The sequence below is a fragment of the Lycorma delicatula genome, chromosome 7 (assembly GCF_047948215.1).
Source record: "Lycorma delicatula isolate Av1 chromosome 7, ASM4794821v1, whole genome shotgun sequence".
NCBI lineage: Eukaryota > Metazoa > Arthropoda > Insecta > Hemiptera > Fulgoridae > Lycorma > Lycorma delicatula.
Genome location: NC_134461.1, coordinates 28222374 through 28237272, shown reverse-complemented (window position 1 = coordinate 28237272; position 14899 = coordinate 28222374). Strand labels below are relative to the sequence as shown.

Below are 14899 nucleotides of genomic sequence, written 5' to 3'. Positions count from 1 at the left end.
ATGCAAGACTACACTTCTTTTACATTCATACATATTATCCTCACCTTGTGGTGGTTCCGGAGGCTAAACAGAAAAAAAATAAAGGTGGGTATCAGCGCCCACACTAGGGGCAGGCAACCTGGACATTTGTCCAGGGTGGCATTTTGGCTGTAAGTGTGAGAAAAATATTGATGTGTTAAATACCCGATTAATAGAAAATTTCACATATTGATTTTCTCATTCACTAAAAATTTACAGTGCTTAGCGTATTTATATTGTTTATGTCTAAAAGCTAAAAATATTTACACTATTAACTAAAAATTAACACAGAATTTGTAAAGGCTGCTGCTTGAACTTTGATCATGCAATTGAACATCAATTCTCTGGACAAAATAACATTAGCACACGAGCAGAGCACTGCTTCAACTTGTTTGAACATGCATAGACTTGCTTATTACCTCTAATTATAAAAGAGCGGTTTCATTACACAATAGCATTATTCTTGCTATTATGTCGGTAATGATAACAAGTGGAAGTTCATAAAATTTACTTCAGTGCCATTTATTCATTTTTAAATTTTTTAATTTTTAAACGTAAGTTTGTCTATAATTAAGCTGTTGTTTAGCTTGACAGACACTAGTTTATTGTAAATCGATATCTAATTGAAACAATGAAAGCGTTTTTAAACAAAATAAATATTTTATATATCCAAAAAGGCTGTTTATTGAATCAATATTGTATCAAATTTGAACGTATTCTATAGGTATAATTGTTTATATTTTTTTTTTTTGAAAATAATTATTTGAATCATCAATATAAGACATTTATGAAGTTCATTGCTTTGATAAAAGGCATTTTATAATAATATATTTCAATAATTGAACTAAATAAAATCTCAAAATCAAAATTATAAAATTGTTTTTAATGACTATTTATGATTTGTTGAAATATTTGTTATTATAAAATACAGATATAATAACACTGGAGTTTTTTTACACTCACAGGATATGAAAAATATTTTGTGTAGCGTAAAAATAGCTTTATTTCTTAACAGACATTTACAATGAATGTTTCCAAATCGGTTATATCTAAATAATCAAATCTGATCATATTTAACACATTAAATAGGAAAAATGTTGACATCTGAGTTAATGTTATTAAAGGAATTTATAACTTTTATCAGTTTTTTAATGAGTGAAAGCTGAGTGGTAATTAAAATAAATATAGGAGCGCGACAGAGGGATATCAGTTCACTAAAGATTTTTTACTTTAGTATCGCAAGATATCTTTGATGACAGCATCGGCCAAGGTTAGGAATCAGAATAGACAGGGTGTAGTAGTTAAATCATTTAGATTTTGCTGATGTAGACCTAATTGTTAAATGCATAATAAAAGAGCTAACAGAAAAGCCTCATGACTTAAATGAAGATATAAGAGATTTGCCTTTTATGTGAACCTGAAAAAATGCAGACTTCATCTCTATAAACTGTGAGCTAAAAAATTTGTTAATGAGCGAGTTCCAAATAAATACTGTGAAGATAATTTACCTTCTCCACTAGAAAGGTAAAGGTGGTCAGTCTTCCGTAATTGTTTAGAGATGTGCTGTAGAGGTTGGAAGAACATAATAAGAATTATTTAGATCAAAAGTAGACATAGAAATTAAAATAAAGTTAAGAGGCAAATTTGCCTCATATACACTACTGCTTCTGCTTTAATATACACTACCAAAACTTGGACTTCATATCAAGACACAGAATAAGTCGAAAACGGTGGAAAGATTTACTACAGGAATTACTAGAATGAATAAGAAAAGAAACATATGGAACAGACAGCAAACAGGTCGGCTTCAAGATTTAGTAAAATGGATAGCAAAAAGGAAATTGATCCGGAAGTGATGGCACATAATATGAGGAAATGATCAGGAGGCAGAAATTATATCATGGAGACCTTGGAAATGAGGAAGAAGGCTCCCAGGAAGAGATGAAAAAACTGTGCAGAGGGGAGACTTGGCTGCTTGTGATAGAACAGAGTAGAAGAGATTGATTGTTTTCTGCTAAGTGAAAACTAGTTAGTAAGTGAAAACTAGTTTTGAAAACTAGTTAGTTGAAAACTAGTTAGAAGTGAAGTAAAGAACTGTTAATATACATTTTTTTTGTTTTAATTGAACTTCTTACTTTATCAATAAGATCATTTGATATTAATTTTTATCTGTGAATATTATCTAAGTAACTCATCATTTCTTTAACTTGGCTAAAACAGATTACATATATTAATACAAATAAAGGTTTATAATTATTAATAACAGAACTCTAATAAATTAAGCACCATCAATTAATGTAACATTTTAAACAGACTTTCTGTACTGAATTACCAATGAACAGAAAATAGATTTGTAGCCTAGAGGTACTAATCAGTAACGATTGAATATATAAATAGGACATAGGATTAACTAAGAATGCTGAGATTAAAAGAAATGTAAGATACAAATTTATTATAAGTTCATATTACAAATTAATTCATTTCGTAAAAATAATTATTTTACATGAAACTCTTTCATTATTGTAACAAATAATCAGTACTATGATAATATAATTTCACCAAACACACTAACATACGGATTAAATAAAAAGTTTATGCATACATTATAAATTTAACTTTAATAAAATACAAACAGATTAAATAGAAATCGCACAAAGTTACAAAAATGAGTAAAATTAATATATTAACAAATTCTATTATTACAAGTAGTCATTCAATAACGTGTGATGTTTTTTAAGAACGTAATAAAATTTACATTTAATGATGAATACAATTAAATCAGGAGTTTTGGATTTTGAGCAAAAGAGAATTCTACATGACTACCATGTGGTGTGCTGTATCAATGTATGGCATAATAGGCCTTAATTACTTTGAAAATGAGGATGACAATGGACTCAGGATTAGTCGCATCATATTGAAATTTTGGTGTGCTGAAAAACCTTGTGGTGCAAAAACTACACTCATTTCCACAAATTATTGACACTTGGTTTCAACAAGATGGATCAACATCACACACAGCATGAATATCAATGGTTGCTATATGCCAATTGTTTCGTAATCATACAATTTCAAGAAATGATGACGTTTCATGACCTCCCATGTCTCCTGATTTGTTGGTGATTTTTTCTTGTGAAGTCAGCTTAAGCAAAGTGACCTGCTATGACAGAAGAACTAAAAGTCAAGATCTGAACTGCAATTATTCAAATTCCTGTTGAAATTTTGCATCACAAACCGTGCAGAGTTTCGCTACAAAAATGCAGGAATGCCTATGCAGAGATGGAGCTCACCAGCAAGATGTTATCTTCAACAAATAATTTTTTTGTATTTATTCATAAATGATATATTTTTCTCTATTTAAATGTTATAAATAAATTTATTTAATAAAAATTTTTCATAAGCATATTTAATTTCACAATTTCCCATTTCCCTTGAACCACCTGCACAAAAGCATTGAAATACATTTTTCAGATTTCTTGATTCAGAAACAAAATATGTACATTGTAAGTAGTAATGAAAATCATAGTCAAATACAATTTAATAATAATCAAGGCACAGCAATCAAGGGAATTCCTTCCTGTCATGTAAGATAACACCATTCAGATTACATCCGTCAGTTTCAGTATAAAAATAAAGAATATCACTGCTTGATTCTATTATAGCCATATTACCAAAAAGGAAAGTGCATGTTGAATTATTTGGATGTATTTCTGATAACAGCGGGAATAAATTTATTTGTTTATAAATTTCCTCTTCAGTTATTATATCATTTTCATTTCTTTGTTCCAATTCCTTTTTTATAACAAATCTGTAAAATTGACCAGCTCTGTTTGATTCTTTTTTCTGAATAAATTCATTTTCAAATTCTTCATTAATATATTGTATTTTCTGCAACATACAATCTAAAGATTTTTCAAAAATAAATTCACTTATATTTTCTTTTTTTACGTCATGTTTATCATTAAAATACGCATCTTGAGTAGTTCCATGACAAGCAGAATAAATAAAAGCTTTGAAGTACATATCATTTTTCATTTCTCTTGATTCAAAATCAAAATAATTACAATAATATTCAAATTTACAAACTGCATGATGAAAATCATACACATGATATTTTTTAATCATTTCAAATATTTTATAAAACAGCAAACGCTGCCTACGAGTTAATATATTTTCATCATTACAATAAGTGCTGTACAGAATGACAGATTTTTTAGTTAATTTTTCCAGTTCTAATAAACCTTCAATATTAAATTCAAATGGAAAATTATTTCTCTGATTAACCATCCATTTACTAGTTCCTAAACACTTCAAAATTTCATTACCAAATTTCTTAATCATACATTCTTTAACATGATCGATGCTACTGACTAATATTTTATTCAAGGATTTTAATTCTAGATGGACTTTATAAATATAATCTATTTTATGAATTTTTTTATTTATTGTTTGTTTCGTTAGGTTTACAATTGATGAACCACACCGACGCATTTCTGTTAAATCCTGAAACTTTACAGGTAAATCTGGTAAAAGCATTTCTAATAATCTATTATACTCATATACACAATTTTCTGAGAAGTATTTCACATCCTGCACTTTCAAAAAATTTCTAATTTTATGCGATATGATATTATTTATAATATTTTCAGGATCCAATGTATATCTACTTATTATATTTTTCAATGTGGATTCAGGAACAACACAATTGAAACTGAATAGCAACATTTTGGCTATGACTACATAATCAATTTTTCCATTATTTTTATATTGATAAAATGCGTTAACACCATATAAGCCAGCATTAGTAAAACAATAAACTCTAGCTAATTTTGGTATATTTTTTGTGAATTTAAATCCTGCCGATCCCTCAGCAAGAGCTGTCCCTGCTTTAATACCTTTAAAGCCAGCTGCAGCTCCAACAGCACAACCTCCAACCCCACTAACTAACATTTCAGCTACAACTAAATTTGTTTTTGAATCCTTGAAATCAATGCCACCTTCATGTTTCTTAATATCATACAGTTTGCTTACACCAGATCCTAATGCATACAACCCACTCGCAGATGATATAGCGCTTGCTGCAATTAAAGTACCTGCACCAACCGGATTAGAAATTAAAACACCAGCAGAACAGAGTGCAGCAAAATTAACTCCTAAATCTAACACATTCTTTATAATACTTTTCAGTGAACAAGCCACAGACATTTCACAAATTACTTCAAGAGAATCGGTCCCTTTATAAAGACCATTTTTAGGATACATAATCATGCATTTAGGCAGTTTATTATTAGAGATGAACTCAGACCATGATTTGTACTGCCTACAGTGCATATCAATTAAAATGAAGGAATCGGATAACCCTGTAGTATAATAATTATTATCTGAATCGTAATTAACATCTAATGATGTTCTAAAAACAACAAATTTAAATTGTTTTAGATCACATTTTGTTAAACATGAAATAAATGTGCAACCAAAATAATAATATTCACTTTTAGAATATGACTTTATTTTGTTTACTATTTTTTCTTTCACACTATCGAGTTTTTCACCTTCAGGCATTGCTGCTTGAAGAGCAAATTGTACCTTTTCATTTAACTGATCTAGATCAAGTTTATCCCATAATCGGTTTCCCATCTCCACAAACCTCTGTTGTTGGAACATCCATTGTGTTTGAAGCCAGTTTATAAAGACCTCCGCCTAAAATAATAAACGTATATTCAGATATAAAATTTTATAAATTAAAAATAACAATTAAGATTAATTTACTGCACACAAGTATGTCGCACAAGCATTAGGTGAGTGTGACTATGTACATGTTTATTTTCAAATGACTGTGAAAATAAGCAAAATCTCTTCTAAGAGAAAATGAATAGTTAACTCTTCTGAATACTTACAAGCAAGGACTTCAAAATTTGTTACTAGAAATAGTTGAATTCACACTTTTACTTTCACAAATTTTTTCTTCATTTTGTATTTAATTAGAAAAATATATAAACTGATCTAAAATGCGTTTTTAAATTTGTTTTTATTTTTTTGTTAAATTTTAAATACTGCAAAAAATATACATTGAAAGCTTATGTATAATTTTATTTCAAGGGGTGTGGATCCATTTATGAATTTATGAAATTTTTTTTGTTTTACTGTTTTATTAAATGTCTTGAACCAGGAAGTAATTGGTCTTAGTTTGGCTGCTGAACAATTTCAACTTTTGCATCATCAAAATGTTGCATCCTTGACAATATTGAATTAAGTTGTCTGTAGCTAAACATACAATGGTTCTGGAAGTTATGTACTTTCTCCAGTATTTAACCTTGAGACTTCTTAATGGCCATAGCAAGGACGAGTTTTACAAGAAATTGTCATCTTCTTATTTTTTGTCTAAACAAAAAGCGGGTCAATATCTATGTCCAACTCATGGAATATGAGAGATTACACCAGCTGATGAACTGGTAAATACTTTTCGTTACAGGCTAATACTTATGTAAAAAACAAATCCGGTTTAGCCTTATTCCACTATATACTGTGTTTTGTGGAGTTACTCAATCAATTGGAAATATTATTCAATGTTTCCCCTATCATCAGAATCAATGGAATTGGTTATGTATGTGGAACAAAAGTTTGCTGCTGCTGCTGCAATCTCCACATTACTGGTAGATTCCAAACAATTGCCACGAATGATAAATTGTACTGCAGTCAGGATCATTATATAATAGAGAGAGGTTAATAGAAAATGAGAAAATAAAACGTCTAGTTAATAGAATGAAAAAAGAAAAAAAGAGAGGTTGGTTACTTGAATTGAGGCTGAAACTGAAAACATTTTTAGATTATATCAAAACTAAATGTAACAACATTGTTTTAAGACAATAAAAATTGCGAATTAGGTTTTGATTCTTACAATATTATTAGGTGTGACTTTCCAATTTTTATGAGTTGGAAGCAGTTGAAAAAAATTAGATAAAGTAATACTGTACTAGTTAACAATTCATTTGAGTATGTGCTTAGTCAAAGTCATATTTAATGATAATGGTAATATTATTGTAGGAACTCTGAAACATTCCACTTGGTTTTCTTCGACTATTATAATTTCAAAAACTGTAACTCTAAATTATTATTATCTGACTTTAATGTGCCAGCCATTAATATGAGAAAACTTAGAAAATGTTTCTTACGATAAAGGTTATCATCCAAATTTAAATGTTCTAAATGTTGCTGCTACTCACCGTACATATTTTTATAGAAATTATAATCTTTTACAATCAAACAATTTGTTAAACTGTTGTGGCAATACTCTTGATTCGGTTATTCTAATCTTACTGACATTAATGTTAATATTGCTTATGATGAAATTTTGAATGTGATAAATATCATTTATTTTTAGAGATAATGGTATCTAAAATTTTGAATCCTAATCTTATATCTGATAAATACAGAATAAATTATAAAAATGTCAAAACAGTTCAATATTTACTAAATAATATCAGTATTATATTAGTGTAACATCTTTATAAATAATATCAGTATATTAAATTAGTAAATAACTAATATAATATCAGACCTCCTCTATGAATCATGAAACCTTGCCGTTGGTGAGTGGGCTTGAGTACTCAGTGATACAGAGTAGCTGGACCGAAGGTGCAACCATATCGGAGAGGTATCTGTTGAGAGCCAGACTAAGGAATGATTCCTGAAAGAGGGCAGCAGCTCTTTCAGAAGTTGTTAGGGGCGTGAGTCAGGACGACTTAAACGGCCATATATACATCACTCAGTCCTCTGAGTACTGCACAACTGAAAGCAATGGAAAACTACAGCTGCTTTTCCAAGAAAATGTGGCTCTCTGCATTTTCAAATAGCAACGATGGAGGTGCCTTCCTTGGTAAAATATTCCGGAGGTAAACTAGTCCCCCGTTCGGATATCCGGGTGGGGACTACTAAGGAGGGGGTCACCAGAAAATTAAAAAATAACATTCTACGAGTCGGAGCGTGGAATGTTAGAAGTTTAAAAAAGGTTGGTAGGCTGGAAAATTTAAAAAGAGAAATGGATAAGATAAATGTGGATGTAGTAGGAATTAGTGAGGTTCGGTGGGAAGAGGAAGGTGACTTTTGTTCAGGTGATTTTAGAATAATAAACTCAGCTTCAAATAATGGGCAGGCAGGAGTAGGTTTCATAATGAACAAGAAGATAGGGAAGAGTAGAATATTTCAAAATGCATAGCGATAGAATCATTGTAATAAGAATAAAATCAAAACCTAAACCGACAACGACTGTTAACGTCTACATGACTACAAGCGCCCATGATGATGATGAGGTAGAGTGTGCATACGAAGAGATTGATGAAGCAATTAAACATGTAAAAGGAGATGAAAATTTAATAATAGTTGGAGATTGGAATGCAAGCATTGGAAAAGGCAAGGAAGATAATATAGTAGGTGAATACGGGCTGGGCAAAAGGAATGAAAGAGGGGACAGACTTATAGAGTTTTGCACAAAGTATAATTTAGTAATTGCCAAAACCCAATTTAAAAATCATAATAGAAGAATATACACTTGGAAAAAGCCAGGCGATACTGCAAGGTATCAGATAGATTATAACATGGTTAAGCAAAGATTTAGGAATCAACTCGTTGACTGCAAAACTTACCCTGGAGCAAACATTGATAGCGACCATAATTTGGTGATAATGAAATGTAGATTGGAGTTTAAAAAGAAAAGGTGTCAGATGAATCGGTGGAATTTAGAGAAGCTTGAGGAAGAGGAGGTAAAGAAGATTTTTGAGAGGACATCGCAAGAGGTCTGAGTAAAAAAGATAAGGTAGAAAATGTAGAAGAAGAATGGGAGAATGTTAAAAAGGAAATTCTTAAATCAGCAGAAGCGAACTTGGCAGAACAAAGAGAACTGGTAGAAAACCTTGGGTTTCAGACGATATATTGCAGCTGATGGATGAACATAGAAAATGTAAGAATGCTAGTGATGAAGAAAGTAAAAGGAACTATCGACAATTAAGAAATGCTATAAACAGGAAGTGCAAACTAGCTAAAGAAAGTGTTCAGAAGCGGAAAGAGAAATGAACATGGTAAAATAGACGGAGCATACAGGAAAGTTAAGGAAAATTTTGGGGTACATAAATTAAAATCTAATAATGTGTTAAACAAAGATGGTACACCAATATATAATACGAAAGGTAAAGTCGATAGATGGGTGGAATATATTTAAGAGTTATACGGAGGAAATGAATTAGAAAATGGTGTTATAGAGGAAGAAGAGGAAGTCGAGGAGGATGAAATGGGAGAAGCAATACTGAGATCTGAATTTAAGAGAGCATTTAAAGATTTAATGGCAGAAAGGCTCCTGGAATAGACGGAATACCTGTAGAATTACTGCGCAGTGCAGGTGAGGAAGCGATTGATAGATTATACAAGCTGGTGTGTAATATTTATGAAAAAGGGGAAGTTCCGTCAGACTTCAAAAAAAGTGTTATAGTCATGATACCAAAGAAAGCAGGGTCAGATAAATGTGAAGAATACAGAACAATTAGTTTAACTAGTTATGCATCAAAAATCTTAACTAGAATTCTATACAGAAGAATTGTGAGGAGGGGAGGAGGAAGAAGTGTTAGGAGAAGACCAATTTGGTTTCAGGAAAAGTATAGGGACAAGGGAAGCAATTTCAGATTAATAGTAGAGGGAATATTAAAGAAAAACAAACCAACATACTTGGCATTTATAGACCTAGAAAAGGCATTCGGTAATGTAGACTGGAATAAAATGTTCAGCATTTAAAAAAAATTAGGGTTCAAATACACAGATAGAACAATTGCTAACATGTACAGGAACCAAACAGCAACAGTAATAATTGAAGAACATATGAAAGAAGCCGTAATAAGAAAGGGAGTCTGACAAGGATGTTCCCTATCCCTGTTACTTTTTAATCTTTACATGGAACTAGCAGTTAATGATGTTAAAGAACAATTTAGATTCGGAGTAACAGTACAAGGTGAAAAGATAAAGATGCTACGATTTGCTGATGATATAGTAATTCTAGCCGACAGTAAAAAGAATTTAGAAGAAACGATGAATGGCATAGATGAAGTGTTACGCAAGAACTATCGCATGAAAATAAACAAGTACAAAACAAAAGTAATGAAATGTATTAGAAATAACAAAGATAGACCAATGAATGTGAAAATTGGAGGAGAGCAGATTATGGAGGTAGAAGAATGTTGGTATTTGGGAAGTAGAATTACTAAAGATGGACGACGCAGGAGCGACATAAAATGCCGAATTGCACAAGCGAAACGAGCCATCAATCAGAAATATAATTTGTTTATATTAAAAATTAATTAAAATTTCAGGAAAAAATTTTGAAAGTATATGTTTGGAGTGTCGCTTTATATGAAAGTGAAACTTGGACGATCGGAGTATCTGAGAAGAAAAGATTAGAAGCTTTTGAAATGTGGTGCTATAGGAGAATGTTAAAAATCAGATGGGTGGATAAAGTGACAAATGAAGAGGTATTGCGGCAAATAGATGAAGAAAGAAGCATTTGGAAAAATATAGTTAAAAGAAGAGACAGACTTATAGGCCACATACTAAGGCATCCTGCTTTAATATTGGAAGGACAGGTAGAAGGAAAAAATTGTGTGGTCAGGCCACGTTTGGAATATGTAAAACAAATTGTTAGGGATGTAGAAGGTAGGGGGTATACTGAAATGAAACGACTAGCACTAGATAGGGAATCTTGGAGAGCTGCATCAAACCAGTCAAATGACTGAAAACAAAAAATAAATAGATGTACTTATTATGAATTATTTAAGAAGGAACCAAGTATATGTAATACTCATAGTCATAGAGATATTAAACTACACTGTAAAAGTTGAGGAACCTTTATCTGATTTCAAATCTTTTTTCATTTGCTAATAAAAATTACAATGGAAGATCTTATTCATATCAAAAAATGAGTATGCTGCTGGTAAGAGGTCTGATATAGAATTTTAACTAAAAAATTTAGGAGGGTCTGCAATAGTAATGTTCCTTGACTGAAGTTACATTTAACTACAATTGCTTCAGTGACATTATTTTACCTGAGAATGATGTTGAAGAGGCAGTTTGCCAGCTTAATAATTCTTCAATGGGACCGGAGGATGTTTATCATCTTTTAGTTAAGAAAATGCGCCCGCCTTCTTTCTACCATTTTTAACTAAGCTCTTCAAAGGTTCTTTAAATACAGTGTTTGGAAAATTTTCTATGTAAGCCCATTATAAAAGCACTACTTAAATAAAAAGTTTATTATAAAACTTATTATAAAAAGCACTACTTTTAAATAATTCATATATCAATAATTATTGTTCTATCAGCAAATGCAATGTTTTTTCCATTATATTGAATCATCTTTATGAGGATATTTTTAATATTTGCTAACACATTTTGAACAGTTACTTTGTCTGTCCTAATTTATAGCAATGTTTTGACTTTCATGTACCAATTAGACTGCTTAGGTAAAATTTTCAATATTTTTGTATTTCAAGCGATTTCTCAAAGATCACCTATTTCTAGGATATTTTTACAACGTAATGAACACTCAAGTTGGGTAATCATTTATAATAGTAGATTAAGTAATATTAATAACTTATCAAGAATACTTTAACTTATGAATGATAATTTTATATACTTATACATATATTTTTGTTTATATGATTTTGTATTCATGGGTTTCATAAATGTTTAGTTGAATTAAATAAATAAATAATTTTTATGAAAATTTTAGACTGCTACATACCTGACCTGAATATGAAACTGACACTGTGGTATAATATTAAATATGATAATGCAAACAATAAAAGTCTTGTTTTTGTTTCAGTAACCAGTTACTCGATCAAATTTTATTATAACATCAATTGTATTAATAAGGACCAAAGACTTTGAAAGTAACACAGCAGACTTTTTAAAAATCACTACTCACACTCTTATTAAGAAATGATATTACATCTTTAATCCTCATTTAAGTAAAAGGATCATCAGGACACTTTTGTTAAAAGCACAGGATTATATCGGTTTTCTCTTTACCAGTTAACTTGTACTGAGAAACCTACTTTTGCATCATTGATGAAATTAATTTTTTTTTTAACAAATGTTCAATATTAATTTAATACGATCATTTCTAATCTATCCGGTTTCATGGTCTGGAATCATCTGTAGAGTGATGCTATTTTGAGTTCATCCCTCTCCAATAGTATTTGACAATATTATCGACCCATCACTCCAAATCAATAACAGAAAAAATTATACTTACATTCAATATTAAATTTGTAATTAAATCAATTTATTAGGATACATTTTTAACAATTTGGGTGCAACATGTACAAAACGACTAAATAATTTTAAAATAATTATGTTGAACATATAAATCAACAGTTAAACGAATGGAAGCATTGCAGTATTACTTCACAGACAAGTATCAACTTATACATTGTTGGCAAGCGTACTTATAAATAATAATAAATTGAATACTTCTTAAAGTTAGCTATTATTATTTTTATTTAAAATGTTAGAATTAATTTAGTTAAAAACTGAATTCTATTGAAATCGTGAAGTATTAGTTTGAAATTTATGTTTATTATAACAAGGATATTGGAACCTTTTTTATATACCCATCACAAGTACCCATCGCTAGGGTCAAATACTACATTACTGAGAATGTCTCAGTGAATAATTCTTGATGATAACTATACCTTCTGTCCTTTTCTTTACTGGGTAAACTTTGAAATATTGTTTATTGAATGGATTCAATGTCAGTGGATAATCATTTATGTTCTTCTCACGATTCGCTATGTAATGTGATTTATGGACAGACAACCATTTGCCATTAAACACTGATTAGTTATTTAGGGATGTTATACAATCGAGGTCAGATCCATAAATAATTGTTTTGATAAGTAAATATCTGGACCAAAAATTAGATAATTAAATATCAGAATTAACTATGAATAAAAATATCAATAAAACAAAAATCTTTTTTTCACCTTATGGTCTTTTGTATTATTTTTTTTAAGATCTAAAACCATTATGATCCTTTTTATGAACACTATTTGCACACCTGCAACAAAAAATACATAAATAAGGCATGTACCTAAGGAAATATCTAAATAACTAAACCATATTTTATTAAAATACATCCTAACTATAAAAATAAAAAGATATTAGATAAATTAAAATATTTTACTAAATACTCATTCATCATGCATCACTCTTTCTTCTTTTTATATTTTTGTAGCTTTGTCATATATACATTACACCATTATAAACAATTAAAATACTTTTTAATGATTTTCTTATATAACGTAAAGAAATAAAAAGGGCAACTGCTCTCTTATGAGACCAGTATAGTTTCTCTGAAGAAATTATCATTATTAAATCTCAACTGTTCATTAATTATATTGTTAATATTTTTGTAATTATCATGACAGTTTTTGGCCTGACAAGAGATGACCAACTGACTACAATATTTGACAAATATGATCCTTTAAATGTTATACTGTGTAGTTTCTGATGCTTGTGCTTGTAGAGGAACAACATAATTAATGTTATAAAAATGTTTTGTTATAGTTATAATGTTTGACAATTATTACTTGATGGGATAATTTGTTTAATTTTATAATTTACTGTAAGTACAACTTGTTATTTCAAATTAAATAAAATGATTTTTATATGTTGCTTCATACTAAATACAAATATAATTTTTATTTCTTCGAATGAAATTTACATACTATTTAATTTCTAAAATAAAAACTAACTTGCAATCATCCAACTTGAATCCTAAAGGTTATATAAATAAAAAAATAACTACGTATGCAGTTGCATTTAGTTTATTCTTTCGAACAATCATGTACGATACAGAATACTGGACGTTATCTATAAAAAAAAATTGTATAACTAATTGTTTCAAACTGCCTCACCATTACTTACTGAGAAACTGGAGTTCTTATGTTCGATTCCCGTACGTAAAAACGGCTTTTATCTTCTTTTGATGGAACTTTTCTGGAGGTTTAAAAGGCAATACAAACCATTCACAACATATCTAATTAATGTGTCAACTTCAAAAAAATTATCCGAGACACACTAAAGTTAATGTAAGATGAAACGATTATTAAACGCAAGTTTAATACTGCCCTTAAACAATACTACAACATTAAAAATTTAATTTCCTCACACTACTATAAGATTAGCAATTGATTATATACACACTATATAACAGTTTACAGTTAAATTCACTTACACGCAGAAACTTCAGGACTCAAAGTACCTAAATATCACAAATACTTCTTTTGTTTTACTACCATAGAGAAAGCGTTACTAACTGACCATGTGATATATACATAAATTAATACTAAAATAATCATACCTACTAATAATTTTAAAGTCGCTATCAATTAGTACTAAGATTCTGTAGTAGCGTATTTGCTTTTAATTTTTTTTGTTCATCAAATTTCCATGTTTTTGCACGAGTTAACTAAGTAGCAATTTGTGATATTCAGATAGGCATACTGCCTACACTAGTGGATGAAAAACTGTAATTCCCAGAAAAATAATCTGATTCCGAATTAGCGCCTTTTTTAAAGTTGCGGAATTTAACAAATGCATTCCATATAAAATAAAGTAAAATATATACATATAATAAAGTGTATAACAAACATGATAAATCTAATAAATAAATTGTTTATATAATAAAAAATTATATATAAAGAATGTATCACGAAGTTCTCCCGGGACTTTAACCTATTCAAGTCGTGAAAATAATGGAAAAAGTTAATAAAAAAAGGTGTCTTAAAATGCTTCTTTTGCGAAAAGAAAGATTTAAAAGAAAGTAACGGCTACTGAAAGATTTCGT

At 29.7% G+C, this 14899-nt stretch overlaps 1 protein-coding gene across 3 annotated transcripts; it reads right to left on the bottom strand.

Annotated features, from left to right (window-relative positions):
• Nucleotides 1-2443: 2443 nt before the first annotated feature.
• LOC142328450 (uncharacterized) lies at nucleotides 2444-14501 on the bottom strand. Of its 3 annotated transcripts, none has more exons than XM_075372237.1 (3): nucleotides 14414-14501; nucleotides 13035-13108; nucleotides 2444-5715 (listed from the first exon to the last, which is right to left on the bottom strand). In XM_075372237.1, exons 2-3 carry the CDS (start codon nucleotides 13074-13076, stop codon nucleotides 3577-3579), a joined length of 2181 nt encoding a protein of 726 aa, XP_075228352.1. In that variant the 5' UTR covers nucleotides 13077-13108; nucleotides 14414-14501; the 3' UTR covers nucleotides 2444-3576. The 3 variants fall into 3 exon arrangements, with proteins under 3 accessions (XP_075228352.1, XP_075228351.1, XP_075228350.1); XM_075372236.1 differs by lacking the exon at nucleotides 14414-14501 and adding an exon at nucleotides 13968-14323; XM_075372235.1 differs by lacking the exon at nucleotides 14414-14501 and adding an exon at nucleotides 13978-14322.
• Nucleotides 14502-14899: the final 398 nt, after the last annotated feature.

What these genes read in the sequence shown, in the direction of transcription:
- LOC142328450 (XM_075372237.1), bottom strand. Translation starts at nt 13,076, where the DNA reads ATGGTTTTAGATCTTAAAAAAAATAATACAAAAGACCATAAG. An exon ending in ATAATACAAAAGACCATAAG is followed by an intron (nt 5,716 to 13,034) that starts GTGAAAAAAAGA and finishes TTATTATTTTAG; the next exon opens with GCGGAGGTCTTTATAAACTG.